Source organism: Xenopus tropicalis, chromosome 7 (assembly GCF_000004195.4).
Source record: "Xenopus tropicalis strain Nigerian chromosome 7, UCB_Xtro_10.0, whole genome shotgun sequence".
Taxonomy (NCBI): Eukaryota; Metazoa; Chordata; class Amphibia; order Anura; family Pipidae; genus Xenopus; species Xenopus tropicalis.
In genome coordinates, this window is record NC_030683.2 from 120,863,056 (window position 1) to 120,889,402 (window position 26,347).

The window sequence follows — 26,347 nt, forward strand, 5'->3', positions numbered from 1 at the left end:
TAAGCTTTAATCCAACCATGGGTCATTAGGGCTCTGGCACACGGGGAGATTAGTCGCCCGCGACAAATCTCCCTTGTCACGGGCTACTAATCTCCCAGAACTACCATCCCACCGGCGAACAAGTAAGTCGCCGGTGGGATGGTACACGCCGCACAGGCGACACGCCGCCGCGTGTGCCATCCCACCAGCGACTTACATGTTCGCCGGTGGGATGGCACCTGGTGCTAACTCGGGGAGATTAGTCGCCCGCGAACAGGAAGATTTGTCACGGGCGACTAATCTCCCTGTGTCCCAGAGCCCTTACTGTATATAATACTGGTGTGACCTATTAGCTTGCAGGCCAGTTGGATAATTAAATGGAAGTAAAGGAGTATAACCATTCCCCAATGTCTTGCCCACTGTAGACTCAGTACAGTTCCTTCCCCAGGCCTTGTCAAACCATTCCCCCCTTCAGTTAGCCTTAAGTGCCCATGTAATTTACTGTACTGGGCCAAACCAGCAGACAAGTTAGGATTAGATTTAACAGACATAAGAGCATCAATAGAAATTGTGATCCAGGTAAAGAAGAAGAAAACAAAAATAAGACAGAAAACAAACAGAAATCAGATTTTATTAACACACTAGACCTTTCATACAAATGTTAAAGCACTTGGAATGTAGGAGACACTAACATAATTCAGTAAATAGATCTCAAAACAAAAGCTGATGTTTGACTATATTAATCAGTTCATATAATTAAAATGAATAATAAATGTGCTAATAATTCAATCAGTTCATTGGGGTTTATTAGAATTTACCATAAGTTGTTTAATTTATTGGTGGTCAATGGAGTTTGCCCCTGTCTGCCCCCTCTTTGCATTGTCTTTTGCTTGTACGCAAGTTACCTAAGTTTCTAGGCAAGATACGTCAGTTTCTCAAGTTTCTAGTTAACTTTTGTGGAAGTTATGTAAATTGCATACGGTACGGTTAAGGTAACCTTATACATAACTCTACAAGAAAATAGTAAAATATTTCTTATGTAATGAGCCTCACCTAGGCATAATAATCAGGCACAATTTTATTAGTTACAAAAATCCTTTCAAACAGACAAATTTCATAAAACTGCTTAAAAAGTTAGAACCTAGCACCATCACATCTCCCTTTTACATACTGTAATTTACGCAATTTGCATAACTTCTGTGACGCCCCTGGGCCCCCTTCTGAAGAAGATCTTCATGGGGCCCAGCACAACAGTACCCCCTCTCCCTCACTGGATGGGATGTATTTCAGTGCTGGGATTAACAGGAATTCTTTACCTCTGCCTATGAAATGAAGGGTGTGTATTTAATCAGTTCCTTTTTCACCAGCCTTTGTTTTCTCTGTACAAAGCCAAGCTGTTAGTTAGAGGTTGGGCAGTAAGTGTATGAATTTATTTAGAAGTCGCTAAAACCAAAGGGAGTTAACGTGTGTGATACTGTGCAAGGGAGGGACTGAATTTCCTAGTACAGCAGAAAGCTACTGGTTTTAGGATTAGAGATGTAGCTAACTGTTCGCCGGCGAACTAATTCGCACGAAAATCGGGTGTTCGCAAGTTCGCGAAGTTTTAGCGATGTTTGCAATTTTGGGTTCGCCTTAGCTGGAGCCAAATTTTGAGCCAGCAGATACATGGCAGCCAATCAGGCAGCTCTCCCTCCTGAACCACCCCCGGACCACTCCCTTCCATATATAAACCGAAGCCCAGCAGCCATTTTACATTCTGCCTGTGTGTGCTTGATGAGTTAGCATAGGGAGAGAGCTGAGCAGGGGTTTGAGGGACAGTTTAGGTAGCTTTGCTGACTAGTAATCTACTTTCTACTGCTCTGTATGTAGCTGCTGGGGACAGCTGTCCTGCTGATCTCATCTGCTGTAACCCAATAGTCTGATTACTGTTACTCTTCTTTTCATTGTGTACTGCAGCTCCGTCTGTGTGTGTTGGACACAGACATAGTAGTGCACCAGCACCAACCACACATTCACATAATTTTTTTTGTTTGTGTTTTTTTACTTTGCTACTGTAATTTATAGAGCCCAGTGCTATTAGTCTAGCTGTGTTGGGGACTGGTGTGCTGCTCCTAGTAGTTCACCCCCAGCACCAACCAAACACGTTACACATAGGGGCACATTTACTAAGACACGAATCCGAACCGAATTGGAAAAATTCCGATTGGAAAACGAACACTTTGCGACTTTTTCGTATTTTTTGCGATTTTTTCGGCGCCTTTACGACTTTTCGGAAATTATCGCGACTTTTTCGTTACCAATACGATTTGCGCGAAAAAACGCGAGTTTTTCGTAGCCATTCCGAAAGTTGCGATTTTTTCGTAGCGTTAAAACTTAAAAGGCGTGACGTTTCGCGCAAGTTTTAACGCTACGAAAAAATCGCAACTTTTTGCGCAAGTTTTAACGCTACGAAAAATCGCCAGATTTTGCGCAACTTTCGGAATGGCTACGAAAAACTCGCGTTTTTTCGCACAAATCGTATTGGTAACGAAAAAGTCGCGATAATTTTCCGAAAAAATCGCAAAATACCGATCATTACGAAAAAAACGCAATCGGACGCATTCGGCCCGTTCGTGGATTAGTAAATGTGCCCCTTAGTAGTGACAATGCATTGCAATAAAATCACCTGAGCGACGTTTTTCCACCAACAATAATATATTCCGTATCCACTACTGCAGCATTTTGTCTTTGCGTGTGAACCGGCTGTAACCTTTACACGACTTGATTGGCATGTAGACGCCGGACGTTTTAAAGCAGTTTATTACACAAGTTTAGAAATGTAGTGTGATTTCTGCCCTTTACAGCACAAAACGCAACGCTGTGTCAACAACGTATTTTTCAGAGAAGTTTTTGCCCTTGATCCCCCTCCTGCATTCCACTGTCCAGGTCGTGGCACCCTTTAAACAACTTTAAAATCAGTTTTCTGTCCAGAAATGGCTTTTCTAAGTTTTAAAGTTCGCCTTCCCATTGAAGTCTATGGGGTTCGCAAAGTTCGCAAAAGTTTGCATTTTTTGGCAGAAGTTCGCGAACGGGTTCGCAAACCTTTTTTGTGAGGTTCGCTACATCTCTATTTAGGATATGTACAAGGGGGGGCGTTGGTGCCACCCAGTGTGTGCCTGGTTAGATGTACGGGACCTTGGAGCAACCGTTCCAGGAAGCTTTCTCCTGTGGGAGAAGCAGGTGGGTTTTTATTTTAGAATCTGAATAACAGGGTCTTACTTACACCATTAATATGGTTTGCAAACTGGTGATGAATAGACTACAAACTGAGAAAGCCCTGGCAGGGTCCAGTAAAGTTGGGCGGAATAAGGGCCAGGGTATCTGTTTCCCAACAAGTCCAACCCAACAGATTTGCTAATTTGACTGAAGATGCTGGTGAGGACAGATCTAAGCTGGCATGTACTGAACAAGCCGACTCTCACAGCATCTCTGGGGTGGGCTGCTTTCCTAAGGGAGAAACATACTGGGAAAGAAAGAAAAGCTTTGTCAATAAGTTCTATTTCTTAAAAATGCATCCATGTAAAATAGTGCATTGTTTGGATCCAATTATTACTACAACTACAACTACTACAAACAATATCTTTTGAAGGTTAAATCAAGCTATAACACAACCAAAACACTTTACTTCAAAGCTAAAATTGTCTGGGCAGACTGGGGGTTTAATACAATTATTAAACAATTAAATTATTATAGTGAGAGCACAAACTCTGAGCTCAGTGTCAGTCACTTTGGGAAGGAACATAGTGTTTGTGCAGAGGTTCCCCTGTACATATCATGTTGTTCTGCCTATACACCTACTGGCACAGTTTGGCCTCTCCCCATGTGTAATGCACACAAACCCCCATGCAACTGCTTCATAAACACTTTGAGAGAAGGAGTTTATAGAGCAGTATATGGTGTTTTCACTCTATGGTCTATTAAAATGTGCATGCTTAATATCTCTGTGTTAGCAATGTGAACATGGAAAGAGCCATACAAATTAAATAGAGAAAACTATACCATTTTTTAAAAGTACTAACTTTTTTTTAACTAAAAAAATTATGAATTTTAATTACCCATATGGTGACTAGAGTAACGGTAATGCCAAAACACGTAATGGAAGAAAGGTTTCACATTTTGTACAAGATAGTTTAATAAATCACCATTGATTAATAGCTTTAAGTCTTGGCCAGATTGATATCCCAGCATGTTTCATTGTGTATGTACTGGGGAAAATATTCAATTTGGATTAGCCAATAACTATATAAAGCAAGGAAATAGAAATAAGTGCTATTAGTCATATGAAAGGCTGAAACAAAATGCTTAAGTGCAAAAATATATAGTGCCTAGTCTGGATGTCATTCAGTACGAATTGCACCTTACAATACAGTTAAATGGGCTTCTTCTTCTTTTTTTATAAAGAGTAGAAGCTCCAAATAGAAGTAAGAAAAAAGCTAATTAGAACAAAAGTGAGTTTTCTTTAAAATGTCTTTTTTCTAATCAAATCAGCATCTGTATTACAGTCTGTCCGACTTTCTTCCAATCTTTCTGCCTTCAAATGATTTCTTAAAACTCATTTATTGGCACATTAGCAAATACCATTCATATGCTGTTTTTTCTTCCTTTTAAGGAGAAGGAAAGGTAAAAACTAAGTAAGCTTTATCAGAAAGGTCTATGTAAATACAGCCATAAGCACTCACAGTAATGCCGCACTGAGTCCTCTATCAAAAGAAACACAGGATTTCTTGTCTCCTTTTTTTTGTAAACATGTTCTTAGGGTATCAGACTTCCTCTCTCAGAAAAATCCTTCATTCCCGGGGCCGGAGGAGTCTGCGCAGTTCTCTCCTCTCTCCCCTCTCCTCCTCCCTCTCCCATAAGAATTCATAAAACTCCCTCCCCCCAACCTTAGGAATATTTAATCTGAGCTATAAGGGCTAGAGCTGCAGCAGGAAGCTATGAACCCAAGCTTAAATGGCAGCTGCAATCTTAAACAAACAGAGAAAGCTTCTAGGGCTCTTTACTCAGGTATGATAATGCTTTCTGCGGAATAAATAGGTGGCACTAATGTGGCAAATCTATTGGCAATAAAATGCAAAAATGCCTTTCCTTCTCCTTTAAATGTTTCTAACTCAGAAGTATATTGGCTACGCCTGCTATCCTCTGTCCCACAGTTGGTAGGTTTGCGGATGGTTAATCATTATTATTTACTCACACCATATACCAACAACTTCACAAAACAGGGTTTCCTGTTCCCCCTGCAACTAACACGAATGTCTTTTCTCTGACAAATGGGAACCAAAGGAGAACAGAAACAAGGCAGGAAGGGTATTTTTAAGTATTGTTTTTTTTCTTTGCAATACAGTTCCCATACTGTAGCTCCCAAAAAGGAAATATTGAAGAATACCATATATTTTTATGGATCAGTCTAAGGAAAAAAATGTGACATCATGGGTTTAATTTTTTACTCTTTTACTAAATCATAGCGGTTATAGGAAAGTGGTTTATTTCAGATACATTTTGTCGATCCGGGATTATAACATTGCACTGTAGATTATCCCACCGGCTCTATTACTTTATTTAGCCAGGATTCTTACTGCTTCGGGCTCTGTAAATCCAATGTTGTTGTTCTAACTCACAGGTTTAGTGTCTGATGAAACCAAATGAATTGAAAGTAGCAAGATCAGTATGTGCTTTGGCTTTGCAATGAATCAATGCATGGGTGGGTTTTTCATCATTTGTATTATATGTGAGTATCACAGGAGCCCTTATATATCTATCTAGCACTTATATACTAAATACAGTAACATCTGTGGCTTCTCTGTCCATTTTGGGTGGTTGCAGATGAACACAGTGGGTACTGCCCTACTTCTCTTTCTACATTTCGCAGCCAATACTTAACAGGAAGCACAAGTCTGAGAATATCATTTAGGGGAAGAGAAGCAGAAGAATAAGAAAAGACTAGAGGAGACATAAATGAGATGATGTAAAAAGAATCTAATCCAAGAGAAGAGCATCATGTCCAGAGAGAGAGGAGAATAAGACAAAGAAAAGAATACATCCACCTAACAGGGTAATGTGGCTCCATCATAGGGCTTTTTACTGATCCGAGGGCTTTTCAGAAGAAGAAAGGTAAAGCAACGTTCCAACTTGTGCTGAAATTTCTTTCAAATTCCTACTTTGTTCATTCCGGGTCTTAAAAGTGCTGACAACGTGTGACTTTTACCTAGTGATAAACTGTATGTGATGCATAAGTAAGGTTTTGTAGGTTTGTCTTCTGCTTAACATTTATTGGGATTTATTTTCCATTTGCTTTTTTTGCATGCAAACAATATAAGGCTGAATATTCCCAGTGCTGCTGTGCCCCTATCTTGTCGGAATTAATTTGTTTGTGGTAGGACGATATATGGATGGTAAACAGATTATCTAGGTGATTCTCTACATTAGAGAACTATTTTTTTTGTAAGAAATTGTAATTGTTAATTATTTGTTTTTTAGAAAACTGTCATTAACTAGGTATACGACTATAACTTACATGTAGCATTGCTGTATGTAGTAGTTACTTTTAAAAATAGGCAGTAAGTGTACTTGTTTATGCTGCTGTGACTTGTTTAATTTATAGAGCTTAATTTATAAAGGCCCTGGATGCAATAATAGCCCTTAGTGTGCAATCAGTAAGCATTTGCGCCTGGGTCCTTCCTGGCCTATGCACATTGTATCTGCACCAGTTTAGCGCCTACGTTTGTAAATCAGTCCCAAAATCTTCATTAGTATATTTGAATGCATCCCCCAGACCTGTGTTAAACGACAAGGAATGGCCAGGAGAAACCAACCGACAGTTAGCTTTGAATGGGTTAGAAAATGAAAGAAAAGACCTGATTGTAACTGCACTTGTTCAATTTAATGCCCATGTTTTTATTAAGGTCTTAATTAAGACATCTCTGGATCATAAAGAAAATGTAGCTTCTGAAAAAATTTTAGTTGAATAGATTTTATAAGAAAGCTGTAAATCCCTGAATTTGTACCTAGAGGATTCAGCACTATATTAAAGGCGCACTATAGGAGATAGGGCCAGATTCAGTTCAGTAAGAAACAGCTATCTTGTGGTGTATCACATAATTCATGGGCTAGATGCAATTCAAGGAGAAAAAACTTTTATCCAAATGCATTTCCATTTGTTTTTCAAAAGAGTTTTCACGAGATAAATAATGATGAGATAAGTTTTTCTGAATTGAATTGTATCTCAGATTGAATCTCGTTCATGAATTTTCAGAATCAAAAACAACTGTATAATCAAGCTATTCTTTTGGATAAAAAGTCTGGGGGTAAACTCTTCCCCTACTATAACAACCTCCAACTGATATGGGGCTCATAGTAATTAACTTATCTATAAAAGTATGGGATCTGTTATCCATAATGCGCCGAACCTGGGTTTTTCTGGATAAAGGGTCTTCCTGTAATTTCCTGTAATTATACCTTCAGTCTGCTAAAAATAATTTAAATATTAAATAAACCCAATAGGGCTGTTCTGCCCCCAATAAGGGGTAATTATATCTTAGTTGGGATCAAGTACAGGTACTGTTTTATTATTACAGAGAAAAGGGAATCATTTAACCATTAAATAAACCCAATAGGGCTGTTCTGCCCCCAATAAGGGGTAATTATATCTTAGTTGGGATCAAGTACAGGTACTGTTTTATTATTACAGAGAAAGGGGAATCATTTAACCATTAAATAAACCCAATAGGACTGTTCTGCCCCCATTAAGGGGTAATTATATCTTAGTTGGGATCAAGTACAGGTACTGTTTTATTATTACAGAGAAAGGGGAATCATTTAACCATTAAATAAACCCAATAGGGCTGTTCTGCCCCCAATAAGGGGTAATTATATCTTAGTTGGGATCAAGTACAGGTACTGTTTTATTATTACAGAGAAAAGGGAATCATTTAACCATGAAATAAACCCAATAGGGCTGTTCTGCCCCCAATAAGGGGTAATTATATCTTAGTTGGGATCAAGTACAGGTAGTGTTTTATTATTACAGAGAAAAGGGAATTATTTAACCATTAAATAAACCCAATAGGGCTGTTCTGCCCCCAATAAGGGGTAATTATATCTTAGTTGGGATCAAGTACAGGTACTGTTTTATTATTACAGAGAAAAGGGAATCATTTAACCATTAAATAAACCCAATAGGGCTCTTCTGCCCCCAATAAGGGGTAATTATATCTTAGTTGGGATCAAGTACAGGTACTGTTTTATTATTACAGAGAAAAAGGAAATCATTTTTAAAAAATAGAATTATTTGTTTATAATGGAGTCTATAGGAGATGGCCTTCCCGTAATTCGGAACTTTCTTGATAATGGGTTTGGGATAAGGGATCCCATACCTGTACTTATGAAATCATAATTATGGCTCAAAGGGTAAAAATAATATTAATTGATCTATTCATACACAGGTAGAAAAGGATTTAATGATGAATTTGGCTCAACCTGGTGTGATCTAATAGATACAATCTGATTGTGCTCACTGCCTTTTGAGAAGCAAGAACACCAATAAACATCAGGATGTTGCAGCCTCATGTGTTTGTGGTTCTGTTCTTTCTCTTGTCCCTGTATGGGAAGGGTGAGTATGAGCCCCTATGTGTTACTGTGTGTATAATATCTGTAGAGGTGGAATTGTGTTTACCATCTGCCTGCTGTAGATCATACAGGGACCCAACATTATGTGCTGCTTGTTTACTGCTGTAGTATACTTATCTGTGTGCTTGCCACTGGGAGTAATATAGAGGGTGCTGTGCTATGCCTGCAGTAGTTTTATTTCAGTGCCTGTTCTTGCTCTCTCTCTCTCTCCTTCTTGTACAATAGAGTTATACCCTGTGCTTAGGGATTAGATCTTCCTTGTTAAATAAACTTACATAAAGTTCTTGATATGATCTGCAGAAGCTGAACACAACAACTGCCAACACACAACATGGCAAGATCTAGGAACCCTGGAAGGAATGGGTTAAACATGTGGGAGGAATGATTTCTACTGCAGGAAAAAACAAAAAAAAATATTCCAGGACCCCCTCTCTCATTTTCTAACTGGGGAATATAATATAGATAAACAGTTGCAAAAAATATTAATAAAGATGTGCATTGCACAAATATATATAAATATATTTTTGATATCAGCTATTACAGTAAGAATTGTAATTATATATATGAGCCATATGTTATGCCTGTTACCCAATACATCCTTAATGAATGCAGTGTGTGTAGTTTTTGCAAATCAGGTGCAAATTTGTGGCTAACATTCTCACAGTGGTGGTTTAGTAACAGCCTGGTGTGCCTATTAATATTACTCACTGTGAGAGAATTACCCACATGATCAGGGTGACAGTAGCACCCCCAGCTTCAATATGCACATTGTGCAGGGATCATTAGACTGGGGGGGCACAATGGCTCTTAGGACAACGACAAACACATGCAAGTGGGTTTTAATGATTGGATTCAATTAAGTCCATTAAAAACGTATAAAAATGAGACCAACAGAAATGATTCTTGTGTGTTTAATTTACTTCTTTTCTTTTCATTGCTTCTTTGCTTTTAACACACACAGACACATATGTTATACATACATATGCACAGGAAGACACACATACATACACACATGCACAAATCCATTTATAACCCTATGTGTGTTTTCCCACAGGCGCCGACTGTCAACATCCAGGTTATACTCTAAATGCCCACCGGTTAGTGTGGGTGGCATCTGGTCTCTGTGTGGAAATTCCCTGTACATTTACTGTTCCTGCCGGTAGCACTTTATCTACACGTGTCACAGGGATTTGGAAGAGAAAAGGGACTCCTGACATTGTTGTAGCCTCTACAGAGGCCTCTATGGTTTCTGAGGGAACAAAAGGCCGATTCACCCTGACTGGGAAAGTACATGAAGGAAACTGCTCATTCTCTATCAGCAATGCCCAACCAGCCGATCAAGGAGAATATGAATTCCAAATTGAAGACGGATCCCATAGATATTCCTATAGTCAGTACAGGCTCAGTGTGAGTGTGACAGGTGAGTAAGAGAAACCCAGTGTATATTGCAGGTGGGGGGTACAGTGAGATGGGACTGATCTGTACAATATGTCATTATACTGATGTCAGATGGAGAGATATTTCTCACAAAAACCTAAAAAATTTTATTAAGTAAAGTCTATGAAACACCACAATGTAACCTACAACATCCATTTTAATTTATAGCTTTCATCTTGGAGCAGGGAAGTAACTTTTATATATATATATATATATATATATATATATATAAGTATATATTTTTTTTTTTTTTCAAGCATGGACAGATCTCAGCCCGTGGTTACACACAGGCCAAGAATTCACCCAGTGTGGCACTAGTTGTTCACCTTTAAGTTATCTTTTACTAAATTATATAGTAGACAATTCAAAGAAACTTTTTAATTGGTCTTCATTATTTGTTTTATTATTTTTTTAAATTTTTGAACTATTTGCCAACTTCTTCTGACTTTTTCCAGCTTTCAAATGGGGCTCACTGACCCAAGAAGCCAAAAAACTATTGCCTGTGAGGCTACAATTTTATTGTTATTGTTATTTTTTATTACTCATCTTTCTATTCATATTCCTGTCTCTCATTCAAACTACTTCCTGGTTGCTAAGCTTATCTGGACTCTAGCAACCAGCTGCTGAAGTTCCAGACTGGATATCTGCTGAACGAAAAGTCAAATAATTAAAAATAATAATAATAATAATAATAATAATAATGAAAAATGAAGACCAATTGCAATCTGTCTCAGAAAATTGTTCTTTACAGCAAACTACAAAGGTGAACAACCCCTTTAGAGCCTCATTTAAGGGCACTCCTATAATCCCAGTGTAAATGCGGCCCTGATATGCATCAGACACATCGGTGCTAAAAATGTTCTGGTTGATGGTACTTCTACCTTCCACTGTCACTGCCACGTTCAGAGGTGGCAGATCAGTTGGTGCACAGCATTTACAAGAAATCTACACCCCCAGAATGAATACGTAACCAACAGACAGTTTATATTACGTTAAGTGGTCTATTAAAGAATCTCCCCAAACTGGAATATATATATCAGTAAATATTGCCCTTTTACATCCTTTCCCTTGAGCATTTCCACTTGCAGGCTGGAAATAGGCAGAATAGGAAGCCTAATAACTCAAAATCCATAATGAAGGCCAACTGAAATAGGTCAATCTATAACATACTAAGGATTAATTTAACAGTTACCCTTCCCTTGAAAAAGAACATTGGAAAATAAATGGAACTAAAATGGAAACAACTGTCATAATGGCAAATAGACACTGATATTGTATTTAGGAAACTTTTTTTTTGAAATGTAAAACTCCAGAATTTTCCTTCAACTGTGTTCCTGAGACAAAAGCAGGAATAATGTTAAATGAAGATAGATGGGAAAACTTTCTATTGCTACAGAAACACCTGTCATAATTGCTCCAAATATGATGAAATAAATGAATTGTAGGACATTAGGTCCTGCTGCTGCACCGTGGTATATGAATTCCCTATTATATGAATTATAACAACACAGTGGTAAATTTGAGTTTTTTTAATAAATGACAAAGAATATTGACTTTTGTATGGGCTTTGCTATAGCCTGTTCTGTTAATCAACAGATTGATCTGTTAATCAATTAAAAATCCAAAAATTAATATAAGGAGCAAATATTTTAAGAGAAGCACTGGGAGTAAGTACATCAGTAGGTTCTTTTTATTATGTTTGAGTTTTGCTTAGTAATGCAGCTGTACCAGTAATGTAGGAATCTCTGTGTCCCACAATATAGGTGTTTATCTCCCATTACCCCTTTGTTTCTGCTGAACTGCCTTGTTTTATCTGAAATCTCAGTACTTACATGGTGCATTTTTATTCTTCATGTTGCAGATTCTCCTTCAAAAAAGATAAAAAATTCAGGTAATAATTATATTTAACTGTTGACTTTTTGTTTTTTATTTAAATCAAAGAATAAAAAAAAAAAAGAACATTGGACAATGTATTGTAAAGATATAATGATGGCACCTGTCCTGCTCTACATTATAAGTATTGTACACATGATCAGGGTGACAGTAGCACCCCCAGCTTCAATATGCACATTGTGCAGGGATCATTAGACTGGGGGGGCACAATGGCTCTTAGGACAACGACAAGCACATGCAAGTGGGTTTTAATAAATGGATTAAATACATAAAACATTTACATCCATTTTAGTGCAAGTGCACTTGTAGCAGTAAATAGCCCTTATTGCCTCAACCTCATAGTGGTTGAAAATGCAGCCTGGAGAGATGCAGAATAGGCAGAGAGATAGTTGAACACTTATAAAAATGAGATCAAGAGAAATGTTTCTTGTGGTGTTTTATTTCTTTTCATTGCTTCTTTGCTTTTAACACACACAGACACATATGTTATACATACATACGCACAGTAAGACACACACACACACGCACAAATCCATTCATAACCCTACTTGTGTTTTCCCACAGGCGCCGACTGTCAACATCCAGGTTATACTCTAATTGCCCAGTCAGTGTTGGTGGCATCTGGTCTCTGTGTGGAAATTCCCTGTACATTTACTGTTCCTGCCAGTAGAACCTTATCTACACGTGCCACAGGGATTTGGCTTAAAAAAATGACTCCTGACATTATTGTAGCCTCTACAGAGGCCTCTATGGTTTCTGAGGGAACAAAAGGCCGATTCACCCTGACTGGGAAAGTACAGGAAGGAGACTGCTCATTCTCTATCAGCAATGCCCAACCAGCCGATCAAGGGATGTATGTATTCAGAATTGAAGACGTAAATACTAAATATTCCTATACTTCATACAGGCTCAGAGTGACTGTGACAGGTGAGTAAGAGAAACCCAGTGTATCACAAAAACCTAAAAAAATTTATTATGGAAAGTCTATGAAACCACAATGTAACCGTACAACATCCATTTTAATTTATAGTTTTCATCTTGGTGCAGGGAAATAACTTTTACATATATATATTTTTTTTTCAAGCACAGGGGCAGATCTCAGCCTGTGGTTATGCACAGGCCACTCAGTGTGGCACTAGCCTTAAAGGGGTTGTTCACTTTTAAGATATCTTTTAATAAATTATATAGTAGACAATTCAAAGAAATGTTTTAATTGGTCTTAATTATTAATTTATTATTTATTTATTTATTTTTTAACTATTTGCCTCCTTCTGACTTTTTCCAGCTTTCAAATTAGGATCACTGACCCCAGAAGTCAAAAAACGATTGGTCGGTGAGGCTACAATTTTATTGTTATTGTTATTTATTATTAATCACCTTTCCATTCAGGCACCTTCCTATTCATATTTCTGTTTCTCATTCAAACTTCCCCTTGGTTGCTAAGCTTATTTTGACCCTAGCAACCAGCTGCTGAAGTTCAGACTGGAGATCTGCTGAATGAAAAGTCAAATAATTAAAAAAAATAATAATAATGAAAAATGAAGACCACTTGCAATCTGTCTCAGAAAATGACTCTCTACAGCAAACTAAAAGTTAAGCCAAGGTGAACAACCCCTTTAGAGCCTCATTTAAGGGCACTCCTATAATCCCGGTGTAAATTCAGCCCTGACATGCATCAGGCACATCGGTGCTAAAATTTTTCTGGTTGATGGTACTTCTACGTTCCACTGTCTCTGCCACGTTCAGAGGTGGCAGAAACTCCATTGTTCTTCTGCGTCAATTGGTGCACAGCATTAACAAGAAAACGATACCCCCAGAATAAATATTTAGCAAACAGATTATATATATAACATATAACAGTTTATATTATGTTAAGTGGCCTATTAAAGAATCTCAATAGGTCCAGCTATAATATACAAAAAGCTAATATAAAGGTATATAATACCTTTAAACTGGACAACCATAGCATACTGTCAGCCGATTAGACAGTTCTATAAAATAGAATACAGGAATGCTGATATTCTACTTTAGAGACATTAATTACTCTGGCAACCTGGCAGCAGTTTGGAAATCAAAAGTAAAGATATAGCAATGAGAAAGAAAAGACTGGTAAGAAAAAAACAATAAAAATTAATCTACAAATTTTTGACATGTTTTGGGGTTGCCGACATCAGTGACCCTGACAGCCAAAGAGCTTTTTCACTTGCAGGCTGGAAATAGGCAGAATAGGAAGCCTAATAACTCAAAACCCATAATGAAGACCAACTAAAAATTGATTAATATAGAGCAATCTATAACACACTAAGGAATAATTTAACAGTTACCCTCCCCTTTAAAAAGAACATTGGACACTTATTGGACTAGTATCAGATAAGTGCCCCTGTCCAGTTTACACGTGGGGGTCCCATTTCTCTAATAATGGGTAATCCTTACTCCCGCCCCCGGTATGGTAAAAGGAACATTCCGACAGAGAAAATATAATGAAAGATTATACATTAAAAAACTGTTACCCCTGACATCTATTTGTCCAGCTGAAGAATCATTTCTAAATCAAAATGATCATTGACACCCCCCTCACCCCTTTAGAAGAACTTTTTACACAACGGTCCCCATCAGACACTCTTATTGTACAAGTTATCAGATCTTAAAAGGACACAAAATAAATGAGACCTCTAAAATGGAAACAAAATGTGCAAAGAGGAAAGGGTGTGGCACAAACAGGAAATGACAGAGGTTTCCCTTCTCATCACATGGCTATCAGAATGGCAAATTGACCCTGATATTGTATTTAGGAAACTTTTTTTATGAAATGTAAAACTCCAGAATTTTTCAAAAGACAAAAGACAAAAGCAGGAATAATGTTAAATGAAGATAGATGGGAATGCTTTCTATTGCTACATAAACACCTACTGTCATATTTGCTCCAAATATGAACAAATAAATGAATTGTAGGACATTAGGTCCTGCTGCTGCACCATGGTGTATGAATTCCCTATTATATAAATTATAACAACACAGCGGTAAATTGGAGTTTATCTAATAAATGACAAATAATATTGACTTTGTATGGGCTTTGCTATAGCATGTTCTGTTAATCCAGGGGTGGGCAAACTTTTTGGCTCACGGGCCACATTTACTTACCCCCGGGCCAGGCCAGCGTTACGCCCCCTTAGTCTGTTTAATTCCGGCCCGCCAATGACACCAAGGGGCTGATTTACTAACCCACGAATCCGACCCGAATTGAAAAAGTTCCGACTTGAAAACGAACATTTTGCGACTTTTTTGTATGTTTTGCGATTTTTTCGGATTCTGTACGAATTTTTCGTTACCAATACGATTTTTGCGTAAAAACGCGAGTTTTTCGTATCCATTACGAAAGTTGCGTAAAAAGTTGCGCATTTTTCGTAGCGTTAAAACTTACGCGAAAAGTTGCGCATTTTTCGTAGCGTTAAAACTTAACGCTACGAAAAATGCGCAACTTTTCGCGTAAGTTTTAACGCTACGCAAAATGCGCAATTTTTTACGCAACTTTCGTAATGGATAGGAAAACTCGCGTTTTTACGCAAAAATCGTATTGGATCCGAAAAATTCGTAAAGAATCCGAAAAAACGCAATCGGGCTCCATTCGACCCGTTCGTGGGTAAGTAAATCAGCCCCCAAGTCTCGCGTGATGAGACTTGGCGTCGTCGGCAGGCCGGATTAAAAAGGCCAAGGGGCCGGATGTGGCCCGCGGGCTGTAGTTTGCCCACCCCTGTATTAATCAATTAAAAATAGAAAATTAATATAAGGAGCAAATATTTTAAGAGAAGCACTGGGAGTAAGTACATCAGTAGGTTTTTTATTATGTTTGAGTTTTGCTTAGTAATTCAGCTGTACCAGTAATGTAGGAATCTCTGTGTCCCACAATATAGCTGTTTATCTCCCATTCCCCCTTTGTTTCTGCTGAACTGCCTTGTTTTATCTGAAATCTCAGTACTTACACGGTGCATTTTTGTTTTTCATGTTGCAGATTCTCCTTCAATTAACATCAGAGTTTCAGGTAATAATTATGTTTAACTGTTTAGTTTGTTTTTTTTAATAATCAGAGGGGCTGCTGCACAAAGCATTGTTACTGCTCAGTTAATAATACAGATGCTTTAACATTTAAAAAGAATTGTCCCAATCTCTAACTCCCACTTGCAGTTTGCAGCAGGGATTAGTGATTCAGAGGGGTTGTTAAAACTCAGTGCTGAGCTTCTAACACCTCTTGGAGCAGATTAATATTTTAACGCAATTGAACAAATCCTGTTAAATTAACAAAGGTTCATGCATTGATAAATACCCTATAAACATTTCCTATAAAAAAGTGTTAATAAATTAGATAAAACGTGAACTGCTGGGAATCCTTTAGTGTTTCCCAGAAAGACCTTTATTATATTTTATGACATACAGTAGAGTACAGTAAGTATTACCATCCCCAATGTAGCTCAGAGTTACTGGTTGGTGGGGTATTATTCCCTTCCCTGGTCTACAGACATGGGGCATTCAAAGGAAAGTTTGGTGCTGTCTCATTAAGATAAAGAAAAACTGTACTTACAGTTAGAATAAAGCCTATCACCAACAATTCGTGTTTTTTGCAATGGGATTAATATTTATATTCCAAGCTGAAGGGCTGTAGGAGAAAAGGTACCATCATTTGAAGGAAAACTGTACCCCCAGAATGAATACTTAACCAACAGACAGTTTATATTATGTTAAGTGGCCTATTAAAGAATCTCCCCAAACTGGAATATATATATCAGTAAATATTGCCCTTTTACATCCTTTCCCTTGAGCCGCCATTTAGTGATGGGCTGTGTGCTCCCTCAGAGATCAGCTGACAGGAAATAATGCAGCTCTAACTATAACAGGAAGTAGTGTGGGAGCAAAAGGCAGAACTCTGCCCATTCATTGGCTGATGAGGCCTAGCATGTATGTGTGCCTTGGCTTGTTTACCTTTGTGTACCCTGTGAATCCTATGATACTAGTAGGTGGCCCATCATTCTTAAAATATCAGTTTTTACTAAAAAGTATATTTTTATGAAAATGGTTTATTTAGATGAAGCAGGGTTTTACATATGAGCTGTTTATGCAATATATTATTATAGAGACCTCCATTGTTTGGGGGTTTAGTGAATCTCTTATAAAGAGCAATGGGTAATGGTTTGATTACCTTTCCTCTCCATTTCCTCATTTCCAAATATTCTTCAAATTACTTCTTTTTATTGACAGTGGAAAACTGGGTGCAAGGAAATATAATTTGAAGTTTCAATTGCCGGTACAGGTTTTGAACTGTTCTACCTGTTGTGCACTCATTTCTCTAGATTTTCTTTGTAGGATACAATGGAACATATGAAAACAAATCTTTGACTATAACAGAAGGAGACTCAGTGAATATAAGCTGTAATGTAAATTGCAACCCAATGGCTGATATTTCCTGGGGTGAAGGACAAGGATACAATGTTATTAAAGCACCCAGGGAGAGGGTTCTTGTGCTTCAAAACGTTTCAGTTGCTGATGGTGTAACCTACACGTGCTTAGCAAGGAATACTCACGGGTCCGTCTCTGGGACTGTTAGTGTCACTGTAGAATGTAAGTAACAATAATGCACATGTAACTGGGTTCCACAGTCTGTATTTAACTATGAGATTTCAGTCATTTCTAGCAGTTACTTGCCATTAAGCCATTTTTAGTTTCAGTGTCTGTAGGAAGGCAATCATACATGTAGCTTTGTGTGAGTTTCTCATGTATTGTTTTGGCTCCGATAGGTTCGTCTATGGGGTTTTTTCCCTAAGTGGGCTTTTGTAAAAGAATATTTGTATTTTTTTACAAAAGCACACTCTGGGAAAAAAAAACAGTAGACAAGCTTATCGGACCAGGCGTGAGTTTACTCACCTAAACTTACTCAAGGTTTTATGTATGATTGCTCAGGCCAGAAACCTACTCCTCAGTGACTAATATCCTTGTATTTTACAACAGGGGTCGCATGTTTTTGTGAAAGAAGAATTAAATTGGTTCATTAATTTATATTGGGGCTGAAAATCTTGAATTTTCAGCCCCTTTAATAAAGTGGGGAAAAAATAAAGTTGCGTCCGACAATTCCCACCTTTTACTTTCCATGTTTTTTCTGCTGGCTTTTTGCATTTTTTCTTTAATAAATTCTAAATATTTTAATGATGTTATCATGTGAAAATTTCGAGCTTACGTTCTAAAATCACAAATTTTTCAAGCTAAAAATATTATTAAAATTGAAAAATTCAAAGTACAATTCCTGTTTATTTTTACCAAACAGGAATTGCTCCAGCAGCTAGGAGCATTCTTGGAAAAGTTTAAGTGTTTAAGTTTCACTTGAAACTGGGTGAAATGGAAAACAATGATGGGATTAATTTACCCATGAAACTGGGTATAATGGGAAGCAATGATGGGATTTAATTCCCTATGAAACTGGGTGAAATAGAAAACAATGAGGGGATTAACGTAACTTTTTTTGGCAATAAAAAGGGGAACTAAACATTAATAAATTACAAACTATGGGAGTTAATTTAGAAAAACTCACTTTCGGGGAAAATGTCTAAAAAAACTCGAATTTTTCGAGAAACAATACTGGAAGAACCGATTACTTGCAAAAAACCCATCTGTAAAGTCAACCCATCGAATACATTACATTAACATTTATTTATAAAGCGCCAACATATTCCGCAGCGCTGTACAATAATATATTAAGTAAAAAAAAATTTACGTTTTTCTCAAAATTGCTTTGTAAGCGTTCCCCTAAATATAACTGGCAATTTATTTTCTTTTATTGTAATTTCAGATGCCCCAAGAAGTCCATTTATTTCAAACTGCACATCAGAGGGTAATATTATACTTTTTTTTATTCTTGTCTAACATTTTATGTCTAGTTCACCATCACTTCATTTTAATTCTTTCAGTACATTTATTGATTTTATGTAAATAGTTTCCAATAAAGTATTTTTCACTGTAAAATGTTGTATCTCTTACATCTAGCAGATAAAACCTACATATTTCACAGTGGTAATAGAAGCATAGTATCTCTTCTACAACACTGTTGCAAGAGCCAACCACCAGTAAAGGGACAGGTGTGGGGGTGCTACACCCATATAGAAATTTGGCTTCTCCTCCTGAAGAAAAACAGCTAAAATTTAAAAATTGGGTGTTGGTCTGAGTGGTCTCTCTCCTTGTAAACTGGAGGATTAAGCTTTTCAAACAAGTATTTTAGTCTTGGCAATCTCTCTCCTTATAAATGTTAATGCCATGGAAGAATCAAGTCTGAGACCAATGCCCTGGTCAGAGACTCTCTGCCCAAGAGATGGAATTATTCAGGGAGGTGCCAGCCTGTGAAAGGTATGACTGGAGGTGAATAGAAGGAATCACCATATGGGATTTACCTTGACATGGTATGGTGGCTGGTCAATAAAAAATACAAAGCAGAAAGCTAGAGCTGAGTTTTAATGGGAACCAGCGATGCCATTTATTCACTGGCTGCTAGACTGGGGGGCGTGTTTAGTAATCTGAGCTTAGAACAACTGAGCATGCCCACAAGCCAGAAATCAAAGCAAGTTCCTGAGGGAGGGGGGCGAGTGGGTTACAGGAGCAGAAGGAAATCTAAGTGATTAAGGGGATGTTGCAGCCTCACTATTAACCTCTGGACAACCAGTGTGGCAGGTATTGAAACATTTCAAAGAGGCTAATCACTGATTACATTTTTGTGTGTGGGGTTTACATGTTCTTTAATAAAATGATGAAGAAAACTTAAATATTTGCTACAGTTGTAGAGTTGTATAGTAAATACCTTTCCCATAAGCAAGAGATTGGGCGAAGAGAGCAAGAAGTACAGTAAGTTAAATCAAGAAGACAATTCTGCCTTTGTCACTGCGGCTGAAGAATGAGAGGAAGAGAAAGGAGGATTAGGGAAATGGATGAGAATTTGTAAGTGAAATCCTTTTTGTCTTCGATACATTTTCAAAGGCTTAGTGATATTATCAGTGGGTCAGAGATCTGGTGTGGAAAAGAGATAGAGAAAGGAATTTTGTGAAATACAGAGATCTGTAGCTCATACAGCAGGGTTGGTTCTTTGTTATTAAAGCACAAAGATGTGATTCTCATGTATCTGTGATATCTCTATAGGTTGCCAGGTTGAAGCCATAGAAGGAACCTCCCTGTCCCTGCTCTGCTCTGCTGAAAGTAACCCTCCTGCCAACCTGTCCTGGGCAAAAATGGGTCAGAACAGCACCGACCCCCTAAATTCCTCAAGTGGGAGATTAGATGTTTCTCATGTAACCACTGATAATGGGGGAGATTACATGTGCCGGGCAGCAAATGAACATGGAAATTCAACAGCATCAGTCACAGTTGTTATTAAAGGTTAGTGACGTATCCAAAGCCTGAAAGTTTAAAAACAGAGATTTTTAGGGCATAACAAGGGCTTCTTCTTACAGTGAGAGCTTTGAAGCTATGGAATCCTTTCTGATATACAGTATTTGTAATGGTAGGTACATTTGATGGTTTACTTTAAAGGAACAATCAGACACCTTTTTAGTAAGCGAGAAACTAAAGGAAACTGATATTAAACCTCTTTAGAAAAATTTGATCCAAGACTGGAGACAAATGAGAGAATTAGCAAATAAAATAATTAGAGATATGCTTTTTTTTCTTGCCTTTCTCTTAAGGTACTTAGTATTTATGTGTACAAAGCAGAAACACTATGTAAGGCTGTCTGCTGATATACAAGAGGTCTTGGGATTCCAAGTCACTGTCACTTCATGTAATGTCACCACCTCCTTGTAATAATGCACAACTTATTTTTTAGCTCTCAGGCATGACAAGAAGACCAACCATCTTATAATATTAATGATACGGGGACTTTCCATCTTAGCCCTCTCTGGTATTATAGCAGTGCCAGCAGTTTTGGTGATGAGATACAGGGAAAAGTAAGTCTGCCTTTGCCTTCTGATAACATTAATACAGTCTGTCATTAGTTTGTTATCCACTGTATGTTCTAAAACAAAACTATAGGTACAGGTATGGGATCCCTTATCCGGAAACCCATTATCCAGAAAGCTCCGAATTAAGGACAGCCCGTCTCCCATAGACTCCATTTTAATCAAATAATTCAGAATTTTAAAACTGATTTTCTTTTTCTCTGTAATAATAAAACAGTACCTTGTACTTGATCCCAACTAAGATATAAATAATCCTTATTAGATGCAAAACAATCCTGTTGGGTTTAATTAATGTTTTATTGATTTTTTAGTAGACTTAAGGTATGAAGATCCAAATTATGGAAAGACCCCTTATCCGGAATACCCTTGGTCCCGAGCATTCTGGATAATGGGTCCAATACCTGTACAAGAATTCTATTTAAGCTTCAACATTTGATTTATACAATAAATCAAATAAAATTAATCAATGTATTTATTCATTCCAAAAATGTAATAATCAAGGGGTAAGGATTTGGGCTGATACAAAGAAACCGCTAGCATTTACTTAGGAATTGAATAAATATTTTTTCATGTTGGTTTCTTTAAATTTAAATTACATATTTCTTAACACTGAATGACCATAGGCAATTATAATAATTATTTGAAGTTGTTTTGCCAGGAGAAGGCCACCGCAACAGGCTGAAGCAAGTCAAAGATCAAAGTCATCACCAAAAACTTATCAAGTGGTTTACTCTAATACAAAATAAGACTGGCAATTGATCTATGAATTATTATTGTTCTTGCTTTTCTTTTATAGTTTAAGCTTTAATCCAACCATGGGTCATTACATAATACTGGTGTGACCTATTAGCTTAGAGGCCAGTTGGTTAATTACGTGGAAGTACAGGAATTAGAAATACTCTGGAAATGCTGTTTATCGATATTGGCACATTGGGCAATTGTCCATATAAAGTTTTTTTTAAGATAGAGAAAGATGTACTAATATTTTGCACTCTAGAGAAAATCATACATTGGTGTGGGGTGTGTCCCTCTTTACATACGATGTAAATAGCTAAATAGACTATATATAGCTCTGCCTTTCACCTTCCCATCTACTAAGGAACACAAAACCTAACCATAGAGCTGTCCAAATTCACCCTTTATGCTGGCCATACACGCACCGATAATATCGTACGAAACCTCGTTTCGTACAATATTCGGTGCGTGTATGGCAAGTCAGCGAGTCGACCGATATTGCAGGAAGCTGCTGATATCGTCGACTCGCCAATCGGGCCAGTTAAAAGATTTTGATCGGGCGCCATAGAAGGCAGAAGGAGGTAGAAATCCTATTGTTTCTACCTCCTTATCTGCTGTTTCAGCCCTGAACGGTTTGTGGCTGATTGTACGATCTTTTGTGCGAGCGATAGTCGCACGAAAGATCGCAAATCGCCACGTGTGTGGCCACCTTTAGTTCTCTTTAGAAAATGTCAACACTTGACCAGACGCACGCTGAGCTCCGTGTGCTGATTCTGTGACAGTTCTCCTGGCCCCATAAGCCACGTTTTGTTAGCAATTAACACCCGCATCTCTAGGAACACCGAGCACTAACAAAAAATGGGCAAACATAAGCAGGGAGTGCATGCAGAAGCTGTGGCAGCAACCACCGCATAGTTGGAAGGTATAATGGTGGATCTCTCCTCCAGCATAATCTGCAGAATCTTAGAGACCGCACACCTGCTGCTGAAACCAGGATCTCAAACCTGGAAAATACTGTATGGTCACCCCTTGCATAAAGAAATGTCATCAGTGAGGCAACAAATCCAAGCTGATTGGGAAACAGAAGACCTCGAAAACATGCTAAAGAGGAGCAACGTTAGAGTAGTAGTCCTCCAAGAAAGAGCAGAGGGGAAACAACCAGAGGCCTTCATTACTATATGGTTAGAAGATACACTCGGGGTAGACACTTTTCCCCACAATTTGTCATGGAAAGAGCCCATCAGGTTCCCCCCCAGACCACCTCCATTAGGAGCCCTGCCAAGGCCTTTCCCTTTCAAGTTGCTAAACTTCAGAGACCGTGATACAGCACTGCACACTGCCAGACCTAAGGGCCCACTACTCTACAATGGTGCTACAATATCTTTGTATCCCGAGTTTCTCCCACCATCCAGAAAAGAGCATCCTTCACCTTGGTAAAATGGTGCCTCAGCGAAGCCAACATCACATACAGCATCTTGTATCCTTGAGTGCACGATGGACACTGCATTCTTTAGCATCAGACCGACCCAAGTTTCAGGGGTGGATAGGGAGAGTAAGTGCTGATCAATGGGTTACTTTGTTTCTGGTTACTACAGGTTTTATCTCATATACATTGATTATGTTTGGTGCGTGGGTCCAGCCAATCCATTCTTCAATTCTTCCCCACAACTCCTATGGCCACCTGTAGTATTATATCTTGCAACAAAAGAGGGTTAAACTTCAAATTTGAATGGAGTCTCCTGTTTTCCTACCTAAAGAAATACACACCCTCTATGGTTCTTTTACAAGAGACTCATCTTGTGGGGCAAAAAGTCCTGTCATTAAGAAAACCCTGGGTAGGGTGCCTTTTTTTACCTCCCAAGCAAGAGGGGTCTCTATCCTTATCAGGAAAAACACCCCCTTTGAATAAATGCTGTTGATAACTGATCATTATGGGCAGTTTATTATACTTATTTGTCTCATAGCCAACAGGCCCACAATAATTAGCAATCTATATGCCCCTCCTACATTCAGCACTGCCTTAATGGACCACATCAGCAAACAACTGGTTGACCTGCCTCCCGCTCCAACTTGCAAACTTGGAGATTTCAGTCAGGTTAGGGACCAGGAAAGGGATAAATTACAACCGACCTACACAAGCCTTACCAACCTGTCACACTGGGTGAAGGCCTTACACCTATGGTGTTGGAAGCCCCCGTTAGACAAAGTCTTCTCCTGCCACTCTCTCCTCTACAAATCCTTTCCCACTTGCAAACTTGGAGATTTCAGTCAGGTTAGGGACCTGGAAAGGGATAAATTACCACTGACCTACACAAGCCTTACCAATCTGTTACACTGGGTGAAGGCCTTACACCTATGGTGTTGGAAGCACCTGTTAGACAAAGTCTTCTCCTGCCACTCTCTCCTCCACAAAACCTTTTCTAGAATAGAAATAGCATAAGCATTACCCAATGTCTTGCCCACTGACTCAGTACAGTTCCTTCCCCAGGCCCTGTCAAGCCATTCTCCCCTTCAGTTAGCCTTAAGTGCCCATGTAATTTACTGTACTGGGCCAAACCAGCAGACAAGTTAGGGTTAGACTTAACAAACATAAGAGCATCATTAGAAATTGTGATCCAGGTGAAGAAGAAGAAAACAAAAGAAGACAGAAAACAAACAAATCAGATTTTATTAACATTGCATTTTGACATGAAACACAGAGCTTCACAGATAAGATGGCAAATCTTGAAACACATTGGCAACCCTTAAAACACAGGAAGGTATTGACCAAAAACAAGAGAGAGATATTAAATGGGTAAAGCACCATTTTAAATGCAGTCATGTGTGCAGCTCTTAATTTAATCACTGACCAGCAGCCATCAGATGTACCTGGCCAAATCCAGCGGCAGGGCTGGGGGTGTGTGAGGTTTTCCCCGGCAAATATGACACTTCCGGCGGAAGTGACATTATGTGCAGAGGAAGTGATGTCACATACACACATATGCATGACGTCACTTCTGTAGCCAACCTAGGCAGCTGACCTAAATACAGCGAAGCTTAAGGCTGAAGGTTGAAACACTAGACCTATTATACAAATGTTAAAGCACTCAGCACTAGTAGCTCTTATTAGTGAATGTCTCAAAAAGATTTGATAGCGCTTTAAATCTCCTGCGCGCCAATCACCAGTGTTCCAGGCCCAACAAACAAACACTGTTGCATCTATTAGAACTATTAGAGGACCTCACTTGCTCCTAACTAGAACTGCTTTCTTAACACTAGGTTTAGGCCAATAAATCTCCTTTTCCAAAGTGTCTGTACTATTAACAGAATCTCATTAGGGCAAAATGTGGGATGCATTTCAGTGCTGGTATTACCAGGAATTCTTTACCTCTGTCTATGAAATGAAGGGTGTGTATGTAATCAGTTCCTTTTTCACCAGCCTTTGTTTTCTCTGTATAAAGCCAAGCTTTTAGTTAGAGGTTGGGCAGTAAGTGTGTGAATTTATTTAGAAGTCGCTAAAACCAAAGGGAGTTAACATGTGTGATACTGTGCAAGGGAGGGACTAAATTTCCTAGTACAGCAGAAAGCTACTGGTTTTAGGATATGTACAAGGGGGGGCGTTGGTGCCACCCAGTGTGTGCCTGGTTAGATGTACGGGACCTTGTAGCAGCCGTTACAGGAAGCTTTCTACTGTGGGAGAAGCAGGTGGGTATTGGATTTTGTAATCTGAATAACATGGTCTAAAGGGGAAACTTACACCATTAATATGGTTTGCAAACTGAGGATGAATAGACTACAGACTGAGAAAGTGGGGGAGGAAGACAGAGTAGATGAGGGGAAAAAAAGGAAGACATGTTTGTAATTATTACAAGGAGAGTTAGGGAACAAGGGCCAGGGTATCTGTTCCCCAACAAGTCCAACCCAACAGATTTGCTAATTTGACTGAAGATGCTGGTGAGGACAGATCTAAGCTGGCATGTACTGAACAAGCCGACTCTCCCAGCATCTCTGGGGTGGGCTGCTTTCCTAAGGGAGAAACATACTGGGAAAGTAAGAAAAGCTTTGTCAATAAGTTCTATTTATTATAAACACATCTATGTAAAATAGTGCATTGTTTGGATCCCATTATTCTACAAACAATATCTTTTGAAGGTTAAATCAAGCTGAGAGCTATAACACAACCAAAACACTTCACTTCAAAGCAAATGCCTGGGAAGGAACATAGTGTTTGTGCAGAGGTTCCCCTGTACATATCATGTTGTTCTGCCTATACACCTACTGGCACAGTTTGGCCTCTCCCCGTGTGTAATGCACACAAACCCCCATGCAACTGCTTCATAAACAGTTTGAGAGAAGGAGTCTATAGAGCAGTATATGGTGTTTTACGCTATGGTATATAAATGATAGAATCAACCTGTTTTTCGGAATATAACAACGTATGATAACTAATGCAAGAAGTCTGACTATTAAAATGTGCACGCTTAATATTTCTGTGTTAGTAATGTGAACCTGGAAAGAGCCATACAAATGTGTAAAATACAGAAAACTATACCATGTTTCAAAAAAAATTAGGAGTTTTAATTACTCTGATGTTGACTGGAGTAACGTTAATGCCAAAACACTTAATGGAAGAAAGGTTTCACATTTTGTGCAAGACAGTTTCATAAATCACCATTGAGTGT

The 26,347-nt window shown here is 38.4% G+C and overlaps 1 protein-coding gene across 1 annotated transcript in view; it reads left to right on the top strand.

The window, feature by feature from the left end:
* The window catches only part of LOC101732718 (sialic acid-binding Ig-like lectin 13), a 31,274-nt gene extending 9,357 nt beyond the window's left edge, over positions 1 to 21,917 (top strand). The window contains exons 4-9 of the mRNA XM_031906223.1: positions 15,980 to 16,009; positions 17,326 to 17,580; positions 18,803 to 18,844; positions 20,137 to 20,373; positions 20,819 to 20,939; positions 21,610 to 21,917. Of these exons, the coding sequence (XP_031762083.1) occupies positions 15,980 to 16,009; positions 17,326 to 17,580; positions 18,803 to 18,844; positions 20,137 to 20,373; positions 20,819 to 20,939; positions 21,610 to 21,697 (773 nt within the window). The 3' untranslated portion in view covers positions 21,698 to 21,917. The remainder of the gene's footprint in view (positions 1 to 15,979; positions 16,010 to 17,325; positions 17,581 to 18,802; positions 18,845 to 20,136; positions 20,374 to 20,818; positions 20,940 to 21,609) is intronic.
* The last annotated feature ends 4,430 nt before the right edge of the window (positions 21,918 to 26,347 follow it).